Here is a 23,428-nt window from a genome sequence, read left to right as displayed (position 1 = left end):
GCGACAGGAGGTCACATATTAAGATGACACTGACTAGTTGCAAATGAATCATCAAATGGGGCCGATTTCTGCAAAACACTCGATATTTACTGCTAACAAACAAATGCATTTAGTACCTGCAAAAGCTACAGTTAACGCAAAGCTGGAGGCTGGCATTTTAGGCTTGTGATAGCATACTGGCTCCCACAGACTTTTGTGTATAGGAAAGGTAAAGGAGTCTAGTCTGATGCTGGTGAAAAATATCACCAGAACAGACCAAGCCAAGAATATTAAATAACCCTACATATTAAATAACAAAATTAGGAAATCTTGCCTTGTGTGGTGGCACATGCTTTCAATCCCAGCACTAGGGAGGCAGAAGCAGGTGTATCTCTATGAGTTCCAGACCAGCCAGGGCTACATAGTGAAACCATGTCTTTAAATTAATTAATTAAAAATAAAAATATAGATTTAAAAGTTATACATAAATATATGTAAACATATGTTTAAATATATATATAAGTTGTGGGCAAAATCTTGTTGAAAGTGTACTAGAAAAATAACAAAAAAAGGATAGGATACAGGAGTCAGTTAATTTACTGTCAATTAAACTTAAAAGGTCATTTTCTCCTACAGGAAACAGAAAACATGGCAAAAAAAAATCACCAAGTATGATTACTTCAAAGCATAAATCTGCCAAAACTGTTCTGTGGAGAGTAAAATGCAGCTAAGAATGTCAATTTCATAACTGTGATGTTCATCATCTAGTGACCGGGTTTCAAAAACAGAGTAATGACTCTAGTACATGGATTTGTATGTATTACACAGACATATTATTTCTTCAAATCCAAGATGTCACAAATGTAACAGTTCATTCTGAAAAACTATGCTGGTTGAATCATGAAACTCATTGATTATAAAATAAAGCTCAATTTTAGATGTTAAAATATGAAGTAGAATGTCCCTAATAAATTCAGTGAAATATAGCATATTAGAATTCAAAGTGCTGGATAGAAGTTGTAAACATGTTCCCAGGCTGCAGTGGATAACCCACAGCTCATTCCAACTGTATGTGTTCATGACTATGGCAAGAACATTTGTGGACAAGTTTTCACGTTAATTTTGGAAAGGAGGCCATAGTTTCTTTTACATCTTTTATGAAAAGGGTCAGGAATACAGCACACACTTGCCTCTGAACTGCTAGTGACGTTCAGAGCCCATCAATGGGAAGTATTTCATGGACTTGCTGCAACAGGGCCCGAGATCAACAGATGGCCTGCCAGGCCCCTGTGCCTTTCTGCGCTCCTCAGAATGAAGGAATGAAGGAATGAAGGAATGAAGGAAGCTCATCACTCTGAGGGAAATGTGAAGGAGACCCTGCATGGAGGCTCTTAAAAAGACCTAGATGATGAAATCGCCAATAGCATCTGAAAGTTACTTTGGATCTTTTGGGATACAAATTGGCCACAGATTGCCAAGTCTAATGAATAAAAATGGAATGATTATATGGAATAAGTCCCAACAGTTACTTTATACCTGCCCCTTACCTCGTGGTGAAGCATCTCAAGTTATAGTGGGGACAGATAGTAGATGTGTTTGGCTTATCACTTAAACACAAGAGCACTAAGTACCAATGCTAATGCAGTCCCTTCCTTCCTTGTCAGGGGTGAGTGCGGCCTTTTGAAAGGCCCAGGACATCTGTTCATATGACACATGCTGGACAAAGAGTTTGAACTATGCAGGCTCCATGTTCTCTAACCCAAGGTCCCAGTGCATATCAGAAGGCAGCTGCTACAAAGTCATTCCATACACACTTCAGGTTGCTACAGAGTTTTGTAAAGGCATTCTGAACCATTTGTGGCTATTTTGTTCTAAAAAATTGTTAAGAAGTAGCTTGCATAGCCCCAGGCAAAGTTCCTTAGAAGCATCAGCCCTAGCTTAACTTCTGTTTCTACAGTACAGTTAGCCAGATTCCTTGCGGGCTTTATACATCTAAAATTCACACGCCTTACATTTTCTTCATTTGGTGATCACAGTCACTCCATGACAAGGGTCTGTGCCTCTTCTTTCTTATTCCTCAGAGGTCATCAAAAAATAGTGACTTCGTTCATTAATGGAGTATTATTTATTGTATTTATCAATAAACATTTACTGATGACAGACACAAAGACTGAAAGGATGTGGGCTTAGGGAAGCCATGGTAGATTTAATCTGGAAAACAGTGCAAAGCGCCCATGAGAGCATCTGAAGTGTGATACTGGAGTTCACAACCTGTGTGTGTGTGGGGGGGGCACTGGGGCTTTTTAAGGAGAGGATGCAGTCAAGGAAACAAGTCTGAAGGAACACAGACTGGCAGCATGTTTGGTAGCCATCTGGTTGGGTAATGTGGGTATGAACTTGGCTAGCACAAATGAGAGAAGGGAAGTGGAAGTGATGGAGATGGGAAGGAACCAGGCTAACTACTCAAGTTTAAAACCTGGTGTGTGAGGTACAAAACCAGAGTGGGCCTGTCAGTCTGGAAAGGAGGGGATGGCAGAGACAAGTAGGTCACTGATGGGACAGGTTCCTCAGGTTAAATGGAGATATATTTAAACCGCATTAAACCAGGAAGACATATTTAAACCGCATTAGCTCTACAGGAAGAACACTGCTGCCCTTGTGCCTTGGGTCTCATGTAGCACAGGCTGATAATGAATGTTGCCAAGACTGACCTTGAACTCTGACCCTTCAACCTCCATTTCTCAAGTGCTGGGGTTAAAGGCAGGTGCTACCTGGTTTAAGAACAGCCTTTAGTCACATCCATGCCATCATCCTTTCCAAGATATTACTATGTCCCTCAAAACTGTAAGCCAAGATAAATTCCTCTTTCCTTACATTTCTTTTGTCAAATAATTTGCCACAGCAATAGGATACATTGTTTATATTTAAACCAAGCTATCCAGAAATGAAGTAGTTTATAATAGCAAAAAATGGAGAAAAGCAAATAGTCTAATTATAACTCTCTAAATGTTTTGGGATTGAAGTAGTTGATTTATTGCCCTTCCTTCACTTCTGTAATAAAATGGAGTATTTCCTTCTTTTTTCCCTCATAAATTGTTTTATTATTATTATTATTATTATTATTATTTATTACAATGTATTCAATTTGTATCCGGGCTGTGTCCCCTTCCCTCATCTCCCCCCAGTCCCACGCTCCCTTCCTCTTTTCCCCCGTATGCCGCTTGCCTAGTCCACTGAGAGAGGAGGTCCTCCTTCCCTTCTATAGTATTTATTTCAAATAAAGAACTTATAATGTAAACTACAAAAACAAAACAAAACAAAACAAATCTTTAGCCAGACATGGTGGCTCACATCTTTAGTCCCAGCACTTGGGAAGAGGAGGCAGGCAGGTCTCTGTGAGTTCGAAGTCAGCCTGGTTTACAGAGTGAGTTTTAGGACAGCCAGGTCTACACAGAGAAACCCTGCCTCAAAACAAACAAACAAACAAACAAACAAACTTAAAAAAAGCAGCCTTTAATGTTCTCCATCAGTAGAGAAATTATAGCTAACAACAATAGCTGTATGTTTTTAAATAGATAGTCAATAGAATTTTGAATGTTATACAAGGAAACAATAAATGTTTGACTGAGGTAGATGGCATTACACTGGTCTTACACTGGTCTGGCCATTTCAATTGTGCTGAAATGTTACACTGTATCCCTAAAGAATGTGAAATCATGTATCAATGAAAAGATACAGTCCTTAATCTGTACAGCTCCTAGCACAATGAAAACAGGTGCTATTTGCTGCACACAATTCTACAGACATTGGTTTGTACTGACAATTTTATTAGAAATGGTTGTATTTCAGTGATTTCTTTATGGAAGTTAATCAAAATGTAATACATATTCAACTATAATTAAAAGGTCAAAAGCGGTATTGCTTAGGAATTAAGAAGGAGATACAGAAATGGAGGGCAGAAGGTCTGAAGTGGGTCACAGGAGGCTTTGGCAAGAAGCTCAAGACCACCATAGTTAGGAGCCTCAGGTTTGCACATACTAACATGCTATCACTGAGCTCCATCCCCAGCTCACCGTTTGTTTGTTTGCTTGTTTTTAATGACTGGGACTTTCTGGAGAGCCCAGGCTGGCCTTCAACATTAGGTCCTCCTGCCTCAACCACCTCAGTTCTGTGATTATCACTGTGGGCCACCAAGCCAACCTGACAATAGTAACTTTTGCCTGGAATGCTCTACCCTACACATAGTAAATGCCCACCAGAGATCTGCACCTGGTCAGTACTTAGGAATAAACACTATGGCAACCTTGATAAATAATCGACTTAAGAGACACGCATTATACAACAATGTCATTTCCATAGTTTTCATCTAAAGTACCTAAGGTTTTTGCTTTCCTGTCTTCTTTCCTGAGGCTGCTCATCCCTGCTTTCTTTCTTAGTTCCTGATTCTTAGTTGTTGTCTTGGTTAGGTGTTGTTGTTTGTTTGTTTGTTTTTGTTTTTAAATTCCACACAAACCTAGACATATCTAGGAAGAGGGCATCTTAACTGAAAAAAAAAAAAAAAAAAAAAAAAGAAAGTCTCATAAGACTGGCCTGTAGGAAAATGGATGGAACTAGAAAATATCATCCTGAGTGTGGTATCCCAGACCCAGAAAAACACACATGGTACGTACTCACTTATAAGCGGATATTAGCCATGAAGTACAAGATAACCATGTTACAACTCACACAAGTTAAATAACAAGGAGGGCCCAAGGGAGAATGCTTGAATCTCACTCAGAAGGGGAAAGAAAACAGACATCAAAGTAGATGGAGGGAAGGAACTGGGTGAGAGAGAGGGTGGTGGTGAAGGAACAGGGATAGGGATCAGGTGTGGGGAGAGCAGGGATGGGGGGAGAGGGCTGGATGAGAGAACAAAAATCAGTGGAAAGGGCATGTCTGGGAAGACTCCTGGGAGTCTATGGGGGTGACCTTGGCTGACATTCCTAGCAGTAGGGGATATGGAGCCTGACCACGCCCTGTAGCTAGGAAGAACTTCCAGTAGAGGGGTGGGGGTGCAGGGGAGGTTGCAAGGGTGGAGGGGAAGGGACACACCAACCCACCAGCAAAACCTTTGACCCAAAATTTGTCCTGCCTATAAGGGATGAAAATGAAGCAGAGACCAAGTTGGATCAACCAATGATCCAACTTGAGACCCACCCCATGGGAGAAAGCCAACCCCTGACACTATTAATGATACTCTGCTATGCTTGAAGACAGGAGCCTACCGTAACTGTCTTCTGAGAGGCTTCACCCAGCAGCTGATGAAAACAGGTGCAGAGACTCACAGCCAAGCAATAGGCAGAGCCCAGGCAGTTTTGTGGAAGAGTGGGAGAAGGGACTGAGGGAGCTGGAGAGATCAAGGCCACCACAAGAAGACCTATAGAGTAAACTAACATGGGCCCATGGCAGCTCACAGAGACTGAACCACCACCACCAACAAAAAAAACCCCACACATAGCCTGGATCTAGGACCCCTACACATATGTAGCAGACGTGCAGCTCAGTCATCATGTGGGTCACTGCACAATTGGAGCAGGGGCTGTCTCTGACTCTGTTGCCTGCCTTTGGATCCCTTTTCCATAGCTGGGTGGACTTGTCTGGCCTCAGTGGGACAGGAAGTGCTTAGTTCTGCTGTGATTTGAGGTGGCAGGGTGGGTTGGTACCCTTCTCTGAGGAGAAGGGGAGGGAAAGTTGGAGGAGGAAAAGCAAAGCGAGGGAGATGTTAGGTGGGACTGGAAATAGAGAAGGGAGGGGTCTACAATCAGGCTGTAAAGTTATTAAATAAATAAAACAATGAAAAGAAAAGACATTGTCCTGTAGAGTGTTTTTGGGCTAGTGATTGATGTTGGAGGGTACAGCTGATTGCGGGCAGTGCCGTTCTGGGAAAGTGGTCCTGGATTATGTAAGAAAGAAAGCTGAGCAAGTTACAGTGAGTCAGCCAGGAAGCTGTGTGCCTACATGGCCTCTGCTTCAGTTCCAGCCTGACTTGCCTTGCCGATGAACTGTAAGCTGAAATCAATCCTTTCCTCCCCAAGTTTCTTTTTTTGTTGTGGTGTTTGTCTCAGCAGTAGAAACACTCAGACTGTCATGGACTAGGAAATGTAACAACAAAATTTTGTTAGTAGTGGATATAAACCAGGAAATGTTCGATCTCCTTGAAGGCCAGAAAGTTTTTCTTTTTAAAGTTGCATGTGTATGAGTGTTTTGCCTGCATGTATGTCTGTGCATAAGGTGTGTGCCTGGTGCCTGAAGAAGCCAGAAGAAGGTGTCAGATCCTTGGCAACAGGGGTGTCCAATTGTTGTGTGCCACCAAGTGGGTGCTGGGGACCAAGCCTAGGTCCTCAGGAAGTGCTCTCAACAGCTGAGCCTGCCTTGAAGGCCTATTGAGCATATGACAATTCTGCTCTTTCTCAGTTGCAGACAGTTGAGTGGCATGAAGTGCTCCTGTGATGAGTGAGAGAATCGTACCCTCTGCCTGTGGTCTGACCTTAAACACAATTGGCTTTGTAAGGGAGAGGGAGAAGGCTGGGTTTTTGTTTGTTTGTTTCTTTGTTTGTTTTTAAATAATCAGTGCTCCTTGAAGCTAACAACTGTCTATTTACCAGAATCACTGCCTTTGGAAATTCTTTTGGTAAGATAATTCAAAGGAGCAGCTTCTGGTAAGCCGGGGGCATTATTACTTAGGAAAGCCACCTGGTAAGAAGGCACAGAACTCTTTTCTAGGCTGCCTCTAAAGCTCTTGGTCCATCTTGACAAGTCAAAGTGACAGAATACATGGTCAAACAGCATGACCAGATAAGACAATGTTATTACCACGGCATGTGCAATTTCTTTTCACCTATGAACAACTCCTTTCATGTTAATTGCTATGTTTAAACAGTAAGATGCAACTAATTAGTGAGCCCCAATAGAGTCTTATCACTGAAGGCGCAAGCCACAGCCAGGCTGAAAAGGGCACAGAGGGTGTGAGATGGGAGGTCTGTTGAAAGGCAAAGGCTAGTGTCACTTGTCTCCCAGGCAGGGACCTTGGTAGTCAGTGAGGTCATCCTCAGTGGGGTGTGCTGTAATGAACACACCTGCTACCTGCTTCTCACCACATTCACAGGATTTGCAACTCTGCTTTGAATACCAGTAACAGAAACAGCAAAAAAGATGCCCACTCCACTGGAAGATGGACAAGACAAAGAACACTGCAGCAACATCCTCATTATCCCTCTCAGCCATAAGCACTCTCCTCAGAAGCAGGGATGAAGGCAAATGGCCTTGTAAATCACAGTGGAAGTGGCAAGAACATTAGGGCAGTGAGGTTTTGCTGGCGAAGGTGGCAATGACATTTCAGCTGCAGCTTTGTTCGGTGGCTCTGATGACTCCGCCCTCCAGCATGGTACTGGCAACAAAAGAAGGGAACAGAGGACGACACTCAAATGGAAGGAGCACGGAAATGTAGGCAGCCAGGCGGGAGGGCATTTATTCATGCTCCTCATGTTTATGGCTTAGCGAGATTACAATACACCCTTTTATTGCTGTTCAAAACCTCACTATATAGTGCAGGCTGGCTTGGAACTAACGCATGGTCTTCCTGTGTGCTGTGATTATAAGCCTGCACCATCAGGCTGAGATAGATGGTCTTCAACTTTAACTCACCAATGTTAGTCTCACCAAGAGAGTTTAAAAATTTTTGATCACTTGATATGAAATTTACAATCTTAGTCTTAATTTGATCACTTCTGTTAAAGTATATATATAAACTATAACGAGATGCATATCATATTAGCTATGAACATTAATAGTAATACATGAACTTGTACAGAATCTCCTCTAATCAAAGGTGGGGCTACAATCCCAATAGGAGGGTCTTAAGTATTGTCACAATCTTTAGCCTGTTATTTAGTCAAGTCAAGTAAAAAACTGCCCTCAAACTCTGGAGAAAAATCTACAGAATAAGGTCCGGGTTGAACTAAGTCACCAGCACCACTATTTTGGTAGAAAAGGTTGATAATGCTGTGACCTCAGCTGGGAAGAGAGAAGAAATGTATGGGGCTCTTGCTGAAGCAGTTTTCAGTGACTGTTGGAGACAGTTAAGTGGTTGAAGGAGGGCAAGTCAGTGGCTAGCAGCAGACTGAAGCCAGAAAGGCACAGGGCAGCTGGTGAGGGGCGAGGCGCTGATGCGCTGTCCAGCCAGCTGCTGAACAGACCATCACACAGGGAAGTTTCCAGGGTCTGTGCCAGGTGTGTCCTGCACACGTGCAAACGCAAGGAGAGCAGCTTTCTGATCAGTGTGACAAAGGGAGGACTGGCGACTTTCTATTTCAAAAGTGGGTAAACTGTTCAAAACTGAGGGAAGTACCATAAAAGTCCCTCCAGAATGACAGTGGCCACACAAAACAGACAATGTCCTGAACTACAAGCAAGAAGCCACAGGGCAAGCTGACGCAGTGGCCAGACCACGCTATCAGTCTTCCTTTCCTAGACGGACAGCTGTTAGGGCAGAACAGTCTCTCAGCTCTGTTTCCATATAATGAGCACCATAAAAACAGGCTCTATTAAATGGTGGATGAAGCAGTACTTTGAATATGAAGATGAATAGTGACTTTTGTTAATTCTATTCATAGAACTCATTCCCTGGGCTAGGGAGATGGCTCAGTTGTTAAAGTGCTGGCTGTGTTGCTCTGTTCAGCCCCCAGAACCATTGAGTGTGGTGTCCTGCACTCTACAGTGCTGCGGAGTTTACCAGGGCTCACCAGCCAGCCTGGCCTCACAGGTGAGTTCTAGGCCAAGTTAGAGACTGGGTCTTAAAACAAAATAAAAAACAAGGTAGATAGCACCTGAGGAATGACATCTGTGGTTGACTTTTAGCTTTCATGTACAAATGCAAACACCACTACACATACCCACACACACATGCAACTAAACACAATTATATATGCAATTACACAAAACAGACATGCAACCATAAACAAATATACATGCAGCTACAAGAACATAATGCAACCACACACACATACACACACAAACATGCACACACAAATATATTTACCGTAACAATACAGGCTATCATTAACAGGGTTATGTTTCCTTATGGATTCCCTCATGATCTATCCATTTCTCCAATCAAGACTGCTTCTGAGAGAGAACTAGCTCTAAAATCACAGCTGAGTTATTACAGCACAAATAGGTGAAGTGTCCCCGAATCATGCACAACCACATTAGCACTAGAGCAAACACACCTTCCGGTGCTGCAGGAATGACCTTCCACAGTACCATGATTCTGAACCTGGTTATCAGTCACTCAGCCAGCCATCCAGCCATCCTGTCTGTCTGTCCACTAATCATGAGAGATATCTTCTTGCTATATATGTAGCTCAGGCTTACCTAAAACTTCATCTGTAGCCCAGGCTGGCCTTGAATTCATAACTTTCCTGCCTCTCTACCAACTGCTAGGATTATAGGTATTACCACCATAGCTTTTTTGTCCATTTTTTAAAATCATAATACAAGGTATAAAATATGTAATAAAAAGTAAAACAACAGCATGGTGGCCCATGCTTTTAATCCTAGCATTCTGGAGGCAGAAGCAGAAGGACCCCTGAGTTTGAGACTAGCCAGGTCTACAGAGCAAGTTCCAGGACATGCAGGGCTACAAAGAGAAACCTTCTCTCAAAAAACATAATAATGATAAAAAAAAAGTAAAACAACAGATATAACCAAATGACTTTTCACTTTTAAATGTAGACATTTAAAGCCTTACACTTTTATCCTTTTCTCCTGATAGCTTTTCCTCCACATTTACTATGATCAATGACAAATGTTTTGGATGGCAATATAGCTTAGCAATGCAGCCAAGCCTGACAACCTGATCTGACCCCCAGAACCTTCATGGTAGAAGGAAAGAACATCTGCCCATCCCATGGCATTCAAATGCTTCCTACCCTTAGCACAAATAAATGTAACATTAAAAAAATCCAACGTATGGAGATGGAGAGATCGCTCAGAGGTTAAGAGCAGTGGTTGGTCTTCCTGAAGACCAAGGTTCAATTCCCAGCACCCACATGGCAGCTCATAACTCTCTGTTCAAGGGAATCTGACACCCTCACACAGATATGCATCTAGATATAACACCAGTGCACATAAAATAAGCAAGTCACTAAAAATATAAAAACATCCAACATGATATCATAAAATAATACTCTACTATGAGAATCAGGTTCATTACTTGAATGAATGATTCAAATAGCAATGGTAAAACAAAATAATCAATACTTAAAAAAAATCTTACAATAGTAAGTATAGTAAGAAAAGAAAACCATAACCAATAAAAATATAAAAATGCAGAGCTGTAGAGCCCAGCCCCAACTGATACATCTACAGCACTGGTCCTGCACCCAGGGTTCAGGGGTCACTGCAGAAGAGGGGGCAGTGGAACAGAGAGATGTGAGATGTGTCACATCTCTGACCATATGCTGTGAGATGGTCAGAGATGCTACACCCACGAAATCTCACCAACACTAACGAGAAGGGGTGGGGCTGGGGGAGCTCAGGAAGGCTCAACCCTACATACAGAACTATGGCAGCTAAGGAACGCTGAGTGGGAGAAATAGTCTTACTTCGGGTATCCAATAACAAATGGTCAGCCCTGAAAACATATATAAAAGTAACATTATACAGACAGATTGTATTTAGACACACACACAGCTCAACATACATGTAACACATACATAAATACATAAATATAACTACAATTAAAAAGAGGTCATTGCTGGACATGGTGGCACACACCTTTAATCCCAGCTCTCAGGAGGCAGAGGCTGGTGGATCTCTGTGGTCTATAAAGGGAGTTCCAAGACAGCTAGGGCCGTTACACAGAGAAACCCTGTGTCAAACAAACAAACAAACAAACAAACAAACAAGGCCATAAATTTGAAAGAGGGCAGGGAGCATGGTTTCATGGGAGGGTTTGGAGGGGGGAAATGGAAGCAGGAAATCATGTAACTGTATTATAATCTCAAAAAAATTTAAAGTTGCCTTATTTTTAATTACGTGTGTGCATGTGTGTATGTGTCCACGAGTGCCAGTGCCCATAGGTGCCAGATGTGTAAATTCTCCTGGAGTAGGAATTAATAGGTAATTATAATCTGCTGTTGTGGGTGCTGGGAACAGAATTTGGATACTCTGTTAGAGCAGTTTGTATTCTTAACTGCTGTGCCAACTCTCCGGCCCTCAGATTTAATTAATTCATTGCAACAGGGACTCCCTATGTAAATCTGGCTAGCCTTGAACTCACAGAGACCCACCTACGCCTGTCTCCTGAGTGCTGGTATTAAAAGTGTGTGTGCCACCATGCTTGGTCAAGTCTCTCTCTTTTTACACTGCATATTTACTTTAAAGGTACATACTTTCTGCTGTTACAGATGGAGTCTTTTGTTAATATCAATTGCATCAAATTGGCCAACTAAAACTTCCCATGTCCCTACTTTTGGTCGGTCCTATCACTGACAGGATTACTGGAACCTCTATGATGTGGATCGTTTGTTTGCAGCTCAGCTGCTGTTTTATGTCTGTAGATCTTGTCACCAGGTGTATATGCACTTTAAAATGCTACATCCTCTTCATGAATTTCCAGTGATATTCCTTTTCTTATAAACAGCATTAATAATTTTGGCTTAGATCTGGCCAACTAACATTCTATTCTCTTGACATGACATACTGTGCAGAGATGGGCAATGACATACCATGAGGCAAATGAGTGCCAGGCCTTAAGCCTGACAAAACAGTCTCTCTGCAATAGGCTAAACTCTGACAAGACAAAGAACTGGAGCCTCTGTCACCATCTGTTACCAAAATGAGCTTAAACAAGAGCTCAAAGTAGGAAGATGGGGTCCTGGTTGCATTTTAATCCCCCCAGGAAGGAAAGCATTCTTCCTCTTCCTCCTTTTCTGAGACAGGGTTTCTCTGTGTAGCTGTATTAGAACTTGCTCTGTAGAATACGCTAATCTTGAACTCACAGATTGATCTTCCTCTGCCTTCCAAGTGCTGGGATTAAAGACGTGAGGTACCACCACATGGCTGATGCTGGTCTTCCAATTATGGAACACCTTGCCAGTCTGGGTTCAGCTTCCTTACATTTACAAGGAAACAAAATCTCACGACTATTCTATCAAATGGTAAATACTATTCAAGAGTTCCATGTAGTTAAAAATGAAAAACAAACCAAAATCACTGAGGCCCTCCAGTCAGCAGCAAAGCAAATCTACATGCCTCTAGGGAAGGATGTCTCTGTGAACTAGACTGAGCCACAAGTAGAGATGAGGCTCGGTCACATGTCAGAGGTAGAGCTTCAAAGGTAGTTTTAAACAGGAGAAGGAGCAAGGAGGAAGGAGGAGTGAAAGTCTGCTGACAGAATGGCAGAAAACTCATGCAGACTATGTACCTGATGGGGTTAGTATCAGAATATATTAGAAATCCCTGTCACTGGATAGCAGAGCCACCAAAAAACTTTAGTTCTATTTTTATTATTTGCTGTGTATACACAGGGGGATAGGCGTGACACACATGCCAAGGCACAAGCATGGAAGACAGAGGACAACTTTCATGAGTTGGTTCTCTCCTTCTACCTTGGATTCTAGGGACCAGACAAGGGTTGACAGCCTGGCCTGGCAATCACTATTACCAGCCGAATTATCTTGCCTGTACACTTCCAAGTAGCTCCAAAAAATAGGCAGGTCCATGTAGGCATGTGAGGTATGTCTCTCTCTCTCTCTCTCTCTCTCTCTCTCTCTCTGTGTGTGTGTGTGTGTACCTGCTACTCAAGGTGGGTCACTGGAATCCGGGAGTTCAAGTGAAGCCTGAAAAGGAAGCAGGGTGAGCCTTATCTCTCAAAAGAGAGGACGATTAGGCTGAAATAAACATTTACTAACAGAAGATCCATAAATGACTAACAGGTACATGAAAAGATCATGTGCTATCATTAATCAAAAGGAAACTGTAAATCAAACTTAAAATGGGGTACCACCTCACTCTGGCTAGAACAGCTATTCCCCAAACTGAAACAACTACTGCTGGTGAGAGTGTGGAGAAGCTGGCAACCCCGACAGTGCCAGTGGGAATGCAAAATGCTTCAGCTGTTAATGAAAACAGCACGGCAGCTCCTTAAAAGATTAAAAATAGTCTACCATATGATCCAGAAACTCTATTTCTGGGTATATACCCCAAAAGTTTGAAGTCAGGATCTCAAGGAGATATCTTTACCCTCTGTCAATAGCAGCATTAAAACATTTAAGTTATTTCTTAACAGCCAAGATATGAGAAAAAAAAAACCCTAAATATTCATGAAGAGATGAGTAAAGAAAATGGATATATATTCAATGAAATGGTCTTATTTTGGCTTTCTATTGCTATGATAAAAACACTGGCCAAAAGCAACTGGGGGGGGGGTTGGCTTGTATACCGTGGCTCACAGGATACTGAAAGCCAAGGAGGGAAGCAGCGGGCAGGAACCCAAGCACAGGCATAAAGACTGCTGTTACTGGCTTGCTCATCATGGCTGCCCACTTGCCTTCTCAGACACACAAGGCCAGCTGCATGCAGATGGCACTGCCCAATGTGCACGTCAATAATTAATCATGAAAATGCTCCCACGGACTTGTCTACAAGCTAATCTGACAGAGGCAATTCCTCAAATAGATTCTGATTTCCCAGATATGTCTAGGTTTGTGTCAAGTTGACAGAGGCCAACCAGCACAGGAATATTAATTTAGCTTTTAAAAAGAAATTCTTACCATATGTTAAATATAGATGAACCTGAAGGACATTGTGCTACGAGAAATAGGCCAGGCCATTAGCACAGGCTACACAGCCACACACATGCGGAATCTCAAACAATAGAAACAGAGACTGGCTGCCAGGGCCTGGGAGGCCAGGAAGGTGGTAAAGCTGCAGCTGATTTACTCACTGCTTGTGCCTAGTTAGTAGCACTGTTAGCCAGCTGACTGTGCCTAGCTGATGACATTGCTGACTAACGGTACCTAGTTAGTAGTGCACTTAACTATTTAACAAGGTAGATCTCATGCTCTTCTCACAAAAACAAACAAAACTCACCCTCAAAAATCAAAACTCTGCCCAAAACTTAAAGGACTCTCTACTATGTCCAGTCATGCTTTGTATGCTTGTTTCTAGCTGTCACATCACTGCAAGCACAAGTGTGATGTTTCACAGCCATTTCACATCATATTCACATACTGAACATTGAGCTCTGGAGACAGGGCATCAGTAAGTATTTTAACACCCATGTTCATGCATAATAGCATGTCTTCTTATAAAGAAGAATGAGGAATTCTCATTCTCCTTATGTGGGTATTTGCATCCCAAGGATCATGTGACAATTACTCTGCCCTTCGCATGTCTGGCATGGTAGTGCACACGTAAGACATGCTCACAAACACTTGAGGGGTGAACAAAGAGGAAATGGAGAACATGCCAGGGAAGCCGAGGGACTCTCCTTTCAGCTCTGAGGACTGCTGTGGCTAACATGCTTCAAGGCTGTTGAAGTGCTTCTCTTGTTCTTTGAAAGAACTTAGAATGCTTAACAGTGACTTAGCATGGGTTCACAAGAGTAGATCTTTTCTGGGTCACATGGACAGGCAGCGGGAGGAACTTCTATAAACAAGAGGCTGTTTCTAAGACATGTCTGCCCCAATGAGATCATTTTAAGAATAGTATTCTAGCAAATATGAATCGGAAAATTTTAAAAAGAACAATATTATGTAGCTTTGCAAAAGATAATTTTTACCAGAAAGGCAGTTATCAATAAGAGAAGTAAAATTATGAAATTTAGGAGAATAAAACCAGATTACCAAATATCTTAGAGCTAATGGAGAGATGGATCTGTGGTTAAGAGCTCTGGCTGTTCTTACAGAGGATCCAGGTTCAGTTCCAGGTCTGGCACAGATGACTCACAACTGCCTGTAACTCTGGTTCTGGGGGAATCTGATGCCCTCTTCTGGCCCCTGCAGGCTCTATACTTAGGTGGTAAACATACAGACATGGAGGCACTCACAGAAGCACAGGAAATAAAAAGGAACAAATCTTTAAAAGGTAATGGTCTGTGAGAATCTGAATATAATGGGTGGCTTCTGAGCTAGGCAGAACAACTCTGGCCCCATGAAGTGGCTGTTAAATACAATGCAACCATGCTCAGGTCACCAGCATCACTGTAAAGTGCTTCTTTCCAGGTTATTAGTGACAGGCACAATCTTTCTGATCATCATAATGATCTAGACTTGTGCTTGGGGTATCAGACTGGGTCTGCAGTCAGCATTTGAAGCCATAGCAAGGTGGAGTGAGATGAGAGGGTACAGTGCTGGAGCAGCAGAGAGGCCAATACAGAAAAGTGCACCTGGCCTTCCAGGCGGCAGAGGCAGAGGCAGAGGGAGGCCGTCTGCTCATCATTTTTAGCTCCCACAGCATCTGGTAAGCACTATGCCAGGGAGCAACAGAAATTCAGTTCTTATAGGGACCTTTTAGGTGACTTTCCCAGCCTCCCAGTTTCTGCTCACCAGTCCTTTCCCTGTCTGACTGCAGAGGCAGAAAGAACCCCATTATGTACTAAACTTGGCTATTTTTGTCTTCTTTGGCCCACATTCAAAGTGAGGAGAAAGGGAATGTTCTTAATATAAAATAGACATTGCAGATCCTTTTAACCTTTTGCTTGCAGAAAAAACCATTCCTTTAAAGTCTCAGGCAGGGCACTCCATATTCATGTCCATAAAGGACAGTACATTACTGCAAAAGCTCAATGAGACACATTAGGCTAACCACACTAATGAAGCTGAGGCGGGAGTATCTGGAAATGGGGCGAGCCTGGACTACATAGTAAGTTCAAGACCAGCCTGGGCTGGTTCAACTCTGTTATTTAAAAAAAAAAAAAAAGTGCAGAGATTAAAACATGATGTTATCAGAGTTTTCCTTTGATTTTTCAAAAGTATGTCCTGAGGATATATTTTGTATTGAGATTTCCTGCTGCCATGAGAGTTGGTTTCAAAATAACAGGTCCAGTATGTCACACTGGGTACTAACTTAGTCATTTAGTCAACACCTCTTAAACATGTACCAGTTGCCAGCACTTTTCCACATATGGCAAACAGGGAAAGAAGAATGGGATGAGGGAGAGAGTGGTAAGACTAAGTGGGTACAGCACAGGGGAATGAAAGGCTGGATCACTAAACATAGCCTTTCACCGCATCAAAAGAAACAAATCAGAACTCTCCATATGTAGCAAATGAAAGAGCAGAGGGCCCAGATCTGACCCAGGGGGGAGAGGAAAGACCGCCTGCACATGAGTGTGGCCACTGCCACCTTTCTGGTTACTGAGCAGCGGGACACTGCCTGCTGGCCAGGTGCTTATTACTTATTGAGGAGGTCCTGGTCACTAACCTATCATGCAAGGCTCCAGTTATGGTGCTACTTTAATTATATCACCATTTACACTTTGGGACTCACTGCCTGCATCTTCTCTTGGCAACAGTAAATCCATTAATTCCTGACATCTTCCATCAACATGCAGAAAGCAAGTAGTACCTGGAGCTAAAATCAACCACTTACCACTTTAACACCACCATAAAGAATAGGCGAAAGCCACATCAGAAAGTGTGTGTGTGTATTTTTTTTTTCACTATAGCTCCTCCGTGCAGTGCTAGGGACCGAGTCCTGGGTCTTGCACACACTGGGTAATGCTCCATCACTGAGCAATCCCCTAGCTTTATAACTGATAATGTGTTTTTCTTTAAGTATGTAAGTTGCCTGTGTAGTCAGATTCCTGTTATTATAGTTATGTCTAATCTTGATTTTTATGTTATACAATTTTTTGAATTAAGCAACTAACTAGACAAAACATTTCATAGTTCAAACTGGAGGGAATAAAAAAATGCAGAGGATTTCACTGTTCTCTGTGGTACTTTAAGTAAGCCCCAGGCCACCGAGTCGCTGAGTAGGAGCCCACAGGACCATCCAAGGCTCTTACCACACTGGGATCTCTAAGCTAGGAGGAAGTAGAGGGAGGTCAGGATTCAGTCACTGTCACATAAATGAGGTAACGGATAGAAATCTGAGAAAATACCCAGTCAGAGATAATATGTCACAATGAAAGTAGTGGCTACCATGTGCTCACATAGACCAGGAACTTAGTTTTCTACCACAGAAAGAGAGGTTTTAGAGAGATTAAGCATTCAGGCCAATTAGGGAATGGTACACATCACAGCAAACACCCGAGGGCAAAGGCTGAGTCCTTCTCAGAGTCTCTGAAAGTAGGATGCAATAACTGACTGTGCAGGGTGGGGGTAGCTGTGACTGTGCAGGGTGGGGATAGCTGGCTACTTCTGTTTTGCTTTCTGTTTCCTCTACATGTGGTATTAGGGCAGAATAATTCTCTTTAAAAATTTTAAACCTCGCTCCTTTAGTGTGTGTTTCTAGGTACTATGACATGGATGGGAGCTGGTTCTCTCCTTCCACCATGTAGGTCATGTAGAGACCAAATTCTTCATCCAGGAGCCAAGGAAGTACCTTTACCTACAGAGCCATCTCATCTGCTCAGACTAGAGTAACCCTTAAAATAAGCTGATTAGTTAGAAGTACATACAATTTTATGTTAATTAGGATACCACATGGTACCTAATACATATGTACAAATTTATGTGTCAATTATTAATAAAAACTGAAAATTATAGTGTACTATGTGATGTTATTACATATGTATACGTGTCTAAAACTCAAATCAGGACAAACATGTCTCCTGCAACATTTATTTTCTTACTTTTTGGTAAAAGTATCCAGAATCCTTTCCTCTAGGTCTTTTGGAATTATGCTCAAATTTATACTGACATCTAACCAAGCGTCTACAGAATGTGATATATTTATTTCTAAAATGATAACCTCCCTAAGATATAGTAGCCTTTCTATGATATAAGTAACAACAGAGGTGAGGGAAGGGAAAGAGAAGAGAAGGGAGGGGGGATGTTACATAACAGCAGAATCCCTTTTTAATTTTTCCCTACAAATCCCCAGGGTCCAGCTGCTCTGAAGAGCCTCTCCTTGGTGAGTGTTTTCAGCAAAGGTGACCAGTGCTCTGGATTCCCCTTAAAATAAGATCTGACAGCTGTGCACGCTACTGGCCAGCATTACATAACAGGCAGCTCAGGAGACAGAAGAGAAAAGCATGATAAAAGGAGGCTTTGGTGAGGGGCCTGAGGCTGTTTCGAGCCCTCTCCACTGAGAGCCAGCTAAAGGCAGATCACATGACTGACAATCATGGAAACACTCCAGTTTCCCACAAGCAGACCTGACTGCACATGTGTGCAAGAGGCAGGGCCCTTGTGAGCCAGCATTTGTGTGGGGCAAGCTCCCACTGGGGCTGGGATTCCTCTGGGGATAGTCTCTGAAGTCAAGTGTGACCCATTCATTTTCTCTTTCTTTTTTTTGAAATGTTGCTCCAAAGGCACATTTTAAAAATAGCAGAGTTATTTTTAAACCAAAAGAGTCAAATTCTGAGACTTCTGACCTTATTAGTGATTCTAAAGAATATGTAGAATACTTCACTGTCTCACAGGAGGCCCTTTTGAAATGGACAGTGTTAAAGAACAGGCCTCAGCTGGGTTTCATCTGCTAGCTCCAGAGAAGGAAGATGTCTCCCATGTTTTATGTGCTTGAAACAAAATAGAAAAAGACCCCAAAATAAACAAAAACAAGCATGCTGAGGCTAGGGTAGAGCTCACTGGTACTGTTTGCTTGGCACATGGAAGGTTCTAGGTTCAGTCTCCAGTTCTGGGGGTGGGGAGGATCTTTATAGAAATCTGGGTGGCAAGGGTCACAATCAATCACACAGTCAATACCTCCTGGATGCACAGGATTGACTCCTTACAAAGCTATGTGAGAAGAACTGAAAGATATAACCTGCAGGGGAGAGGAAAGCATATGCCTGTTCATGCGAATTCTTCAACACACCTGGTTATTTCTGACCAGCACAGCTAAGAAGCAGGTACAGAACCTGACTTGGGGCTAAAAGGGCAACCTCACAGGATAGTTTTGCTTGAAAACCAGACTGTACTCTTTGGAGATGCTTTGGAAGTCCCAGAAATTTCTAGAGCATGGAGACCGATTCTTACTTAGAAACTTTCTAGCCATTTTGGGGGCCATTTTCTTGGTAAAAGTCTTGTAAGACCAGGCTGTAAATCACCAAAGCCCAGCAGCCTGCAGATATTTGTTTGTTTACTTGTTTATTTTTGGTTTGTAAGTGGACAACATGGCTCAGACTGGATGTACACATTTTCTGTCAAGCTTTGAATTGCTGAACTGTCTCAATTCCATTAAAGTGAAAATACTGGCTGAAAAGTAAGGTTCACAATATTAACCCCAAATGGTGAGAAGACTACAATCTGTTCCTCACTATAGAGTATGCAGAGTACACTGAGGCATCTTTGTTTCCTTTGTTGTTGTTTGTCTGTTTTGTGTTTTAGCATGAGTAAAATAAATGCTGGTGTTAAAAATCAGGATGGTTTGTAAATCTGGGATGAAGTCACTCAACAGAGGGCCTGGTGCACTCTTCATGCGGAACAAATTTAAATAAATTAACAGATGAAGACCAAAATTCCCAGTTCTAACACCTTTTTGTAACCCAATATTCCTGTTTTAATATCAGCATTACTGATACCCTGTTTAAATTGAATATTCTTGAGTCTTCGACAACTTTTAACTATTAGGAAGTTACTATAGAAATGCTGGCTCATCTGCCTGCTAAGTGAAATTGGGTCTCCTTACGTATGACTTCAGTGTTGCACAGCCCCTGAATTAGAATGCAAAGGGTACGACTTCAAGGCCTTATACCATTCAGTAGGTACAGGCAAGATCCAGATACATCTCAGGCCAACATACATGTCATCTTCAGAAAAGAAGATTCAGGTACACTGCCTAAAACACGGTACAGCAGTGATCAGAAACAACCTATGCAAGGTGAAAGGCAACACCGGGAGAGTGAAGGGAAGCTGCCAGTCACAGCCTCTAGAGTCCCAGGACAGCAATCCTCCTTTCACCGTGGTCAACTGATTAACGGAAGAGGAGAAAAGACAGAAACTATGGGGATGCACACCATCTGTTCCCTCCAGATACAACTGCACATGCCTGCTACAGCAAAGCCTTTGACTAGAACCGAACAGATACAACCTAATCCCCTCCTGAAATTGCCAACAAAGGTATTTAGATACATTGCAACACATGTTTATGCAAGACCCAAATCATGATCTGGAGACCTTTATAGCATCAGTCAACACTTACCAGTGTGTACACAGGGACTAAGAAAACATTAACACAGCATTGGAGGAAATGGGGCTAGCTGGATTTCTACGAGCTTTATTCAGCTCTTCCTTAAATAAAACCGGGATTTAAATCTCTTCTTTACTTGAACAGTGAGAACATTTTGGTCAAACCACCCAAATTTTTCAAAGGCACCCGAAGATGAGCCTTTAACCTTGTACATTCCAGGTACTGAGTGTTCCCTTTAAGAAATCCAGAAAAAGTATTCTTACCTTGAAATTGTGAACCTTTTCATATTTTGGAATTTGTTCATTTTCTTTCAGAGTTGCTCTTCTAACAAGTGATGTCAACTGCGAATAAGCAAAGAGTTTCAGAGGTTGCCAGATTGTCACAGACGACTTTTGAGAACCCAGTTTCATTCCCAAGGCTGCTATCAATAAATCTTGCTGACGGCCCTCTTGTTTTGATTTGTGAACTGTAGGTCTGTTAGTTTTCCTCCCCGACCAAGACTCTTTGGATGGCATTTTGGAAGTCAAAGAAATGAAAGAAAAAGAAAAAAAAAAAGAAAAAAAAAAAAAAAGAAAGAAAAGGAAACACCAAAAAGGAACAACCCTTGTATCAGCCTGCGATTGTCGGTGAACTCCACTCAGCTAACACATGAGCATGCAGCAGCCAGCTCAGAGCCCTAACCTAGAGAGCTGCGGCCACGCTGCACGCCGGAGCGCGGGGAGGTGCAGGAGGGTGATGAAGCACTTCTTCACAAGGCCGATTAACACGCGAATTCTCTCTTCCTTTTTTAACAGGGCTCTATATTTAAGCGTATGAAAACTTAAGAGTCTGGAAAGGAAATCAGTCTGTGCTAACATACAAAACATGCAGCATGTCTCTCTGGGAGTCCTTTTAAAAAGCCAGGCAATTGTGACAAATGATACATTGCTGAACGCTTTCTTCTCTGCTCGGTGTGTCAATGTCCATTCTGAATGAGAGATGCCTACATACAGCCTGCAGTCAGGCGCCGGCAACAGACGCCCTGCGAACTCACTTGCGGGAGGGGGAGGGGTGGGAGGGATTTGCAGGGGAACCACAATGAGAGTGGCCACAGTGCGCGAGGAGACAGCCAATGAAAACCCAGTAACAGTATTCAAGTACGGCGTTCCTCAACTCTGTTTGCCCCTCCTCTCATGCAAGATTTTTCTTGCTGGCTCAAGAAACAAACAAACAAACAAACAAACAAATTATAGAAAGGTAAAGAGCAATGAATGAGTCATGCATTAAAGGCATTGGAAAATTAGCACACAGCACCAGGTTTTTATTTAAGAGCAAAACCAACCACCAACCAAACAAACAAACTACTCCAGGTAAGCTGTCACATGAGGCACAAGCTACTCCACTGAGGGGAGCTCAGGCTTCTTGTTTGTGCACTGTGGTGAGGCCGGCTAACTAAAATCCAGTTTTATTAAAGACAAACAAAAATGGCCAGATGTTCTGATGAAGAAGAAAAGGAATTTACATGTGCATTTTCACCCAGAATAGAAAGCATGTGTGTGGCGCTGCTCATATCCTCTAGTGGGCAGCTATGTCTACACTGTGTGTATCTGGTTGTCGATCTACACTTATAGAGAACAGCAATTTGTTAGTTTTCCAGTCTCAGGACGTTTTGTTCAGAGTTTGAGGCTAGAGGAAAAGAGTTAAGACTAATCCCTCAGACCCCAGATGCAGTGTGGCTGTGCTTACCAGGCCCTGGTATGTCTGCAGCTGTAGAAAAGGGGCAGCTGGCTAAGAGACTTAAACCCAGTCCTACTCAAGAGCAGCGATTACAGTTCTCCAAGGGGCTCTGAGAAACTCAGGATCCCGCCCACCCCACCCCGAGCCCCAGCCAGGATCTCATTCATATCCCTGACTGTTCCAGAACTCACTATGTGCAATAGGGTGACCTCAGATTCCCTGAGATCTGCCCGCTTCTGACTCCCATGTGCTGGGATTCGAGGCTTGCGCCATCACGTCTGGCTTCAGGTTTTCCCATTTGGGTTTTCTGATCGTCTGCTATCTGTTTTCATGTACTTGTTATATAATGAATCTTACACTGCATTTGAGGAATCTAAAATTCTGTATTGTAATGAACTGGGGGTTGGAGGCTGTAGCTTAGCTGTAGAAGCATGTGTTTGGAATGTGCAAGGACCTCGGTTTGAACTTGAGACCCAAACCAAACCAAACCAAACCAAACCAAACCAAACCAGAAATTTAGTCAACTAACCATCATACACACATCTCAGACTTCACAAACTATAGGAGGTATTCCAACAAAAACTCTAATTTAACAAGATACGAGACATCCTTAAATTACATTAAGACACTGGCCATTAAGAGCATGCGTGCATGTTTGTGTGTGTGTGTGAGAGAGAACCTGTAAGGACCAGAGATCAATGACAGCTATTGTCTGAGACTATGTCACTTACTGAACATGAAGCTCACTGGCGTGGGCAGTCTAACTGGCCAATAACCTATGGGCAACAGGTCTCCACCTGCCTCTGTCTCTGCTCCCTTGCCCAGACACACTCCGCCATGCCCAGCTTTTCTGCGGGGGCTGGGATCCAAACTCAGGTCCTCACGCTTGCACAGGAAGCCCTTTACCTCCTGAGCCATCTCTCCAGCCCATGAACTGACTTGAAAACATGTCCAATTATCTTTATTTTCTTGAGTCTATAGATAGTCCCTTTTATTCTTTTTGTTGTTATTATTAACTACGAGAAATTGAATCCAGGGCCTCAGGCATGATAGTCGAGCACTCTATATTCCCATCGCACTATATTTCCAGATCCGTTGTTAAAAAAAAATTAAGCAAATGAAAGATAAAGACAGACATTAACATCTACTGCAAGCATGGTTCAGTTTCACAGATTTAGCCTCAGATGACTGATAGATTATAAAATGGTGCTTCTGAGAGGAGATCATTGGAAACCAGTTTTCTTGTCTACCATAAGTGATTCTTCAGCTTAAACCTAGTTGTCATGTGATAACTGGAAACATAGGGTCAGTCAACTCCTTGGAGATGTCAAACTAAAGTCATGGTAACCCAGTCCTCAGTAGGCATCTGACTAAAAAAAATACAAAAACA

General features: G+C 42.5%; 1 protein-coding gene across 3 annotated transcripts in view; it reads right to left on the bottom strand.

Annotated features, from left to right (window-relative positions):
- The window catches only part of Chn1 (chimerin 1), a 152,037-nt gene that overhangs the window by 25,357 nt on the left and 103,252 nt on the right, over positions 1-23,428 (bottom strand). For 2 of the 3 annotated variants that reach the window (XM_060390437.1, XM_060390438.1), the window contains one exon: positions 20,586-20,663. In XM_060390437.1, the coding sequence (XP_060246420.1) occupies positions 20,586-20,663 (78 nt within the window). Of the gene's footprint in view, positions 1-20,585; positions 20,664-21,003; positions 21,332-23,428 lie in introns of those variants that run through there. The other variant, XM_060390440.1, reaches the window with a different exon arrangement.

Source organism: Meriones unguiculatus, chromosome 8 (genome assembly GCF_030254825.1).
Source record: "Meriones unguiculatus strain TT.TT164.6M chromosome 8, Bangor_MerUng_6.1, whole genome shotgun sequence".
Taxonomy (NCBI): Eukaryota; Metazoa; Chordata; class Mammalia; order Rodentia; family Muridae; genus Meriones; species Meriones unguiculatus.
The sequence above is the reverse complement of the archived record's forward strand: the minus strand, read 5'-3'. Positions and strand labels throughout refer to the sequence as shown.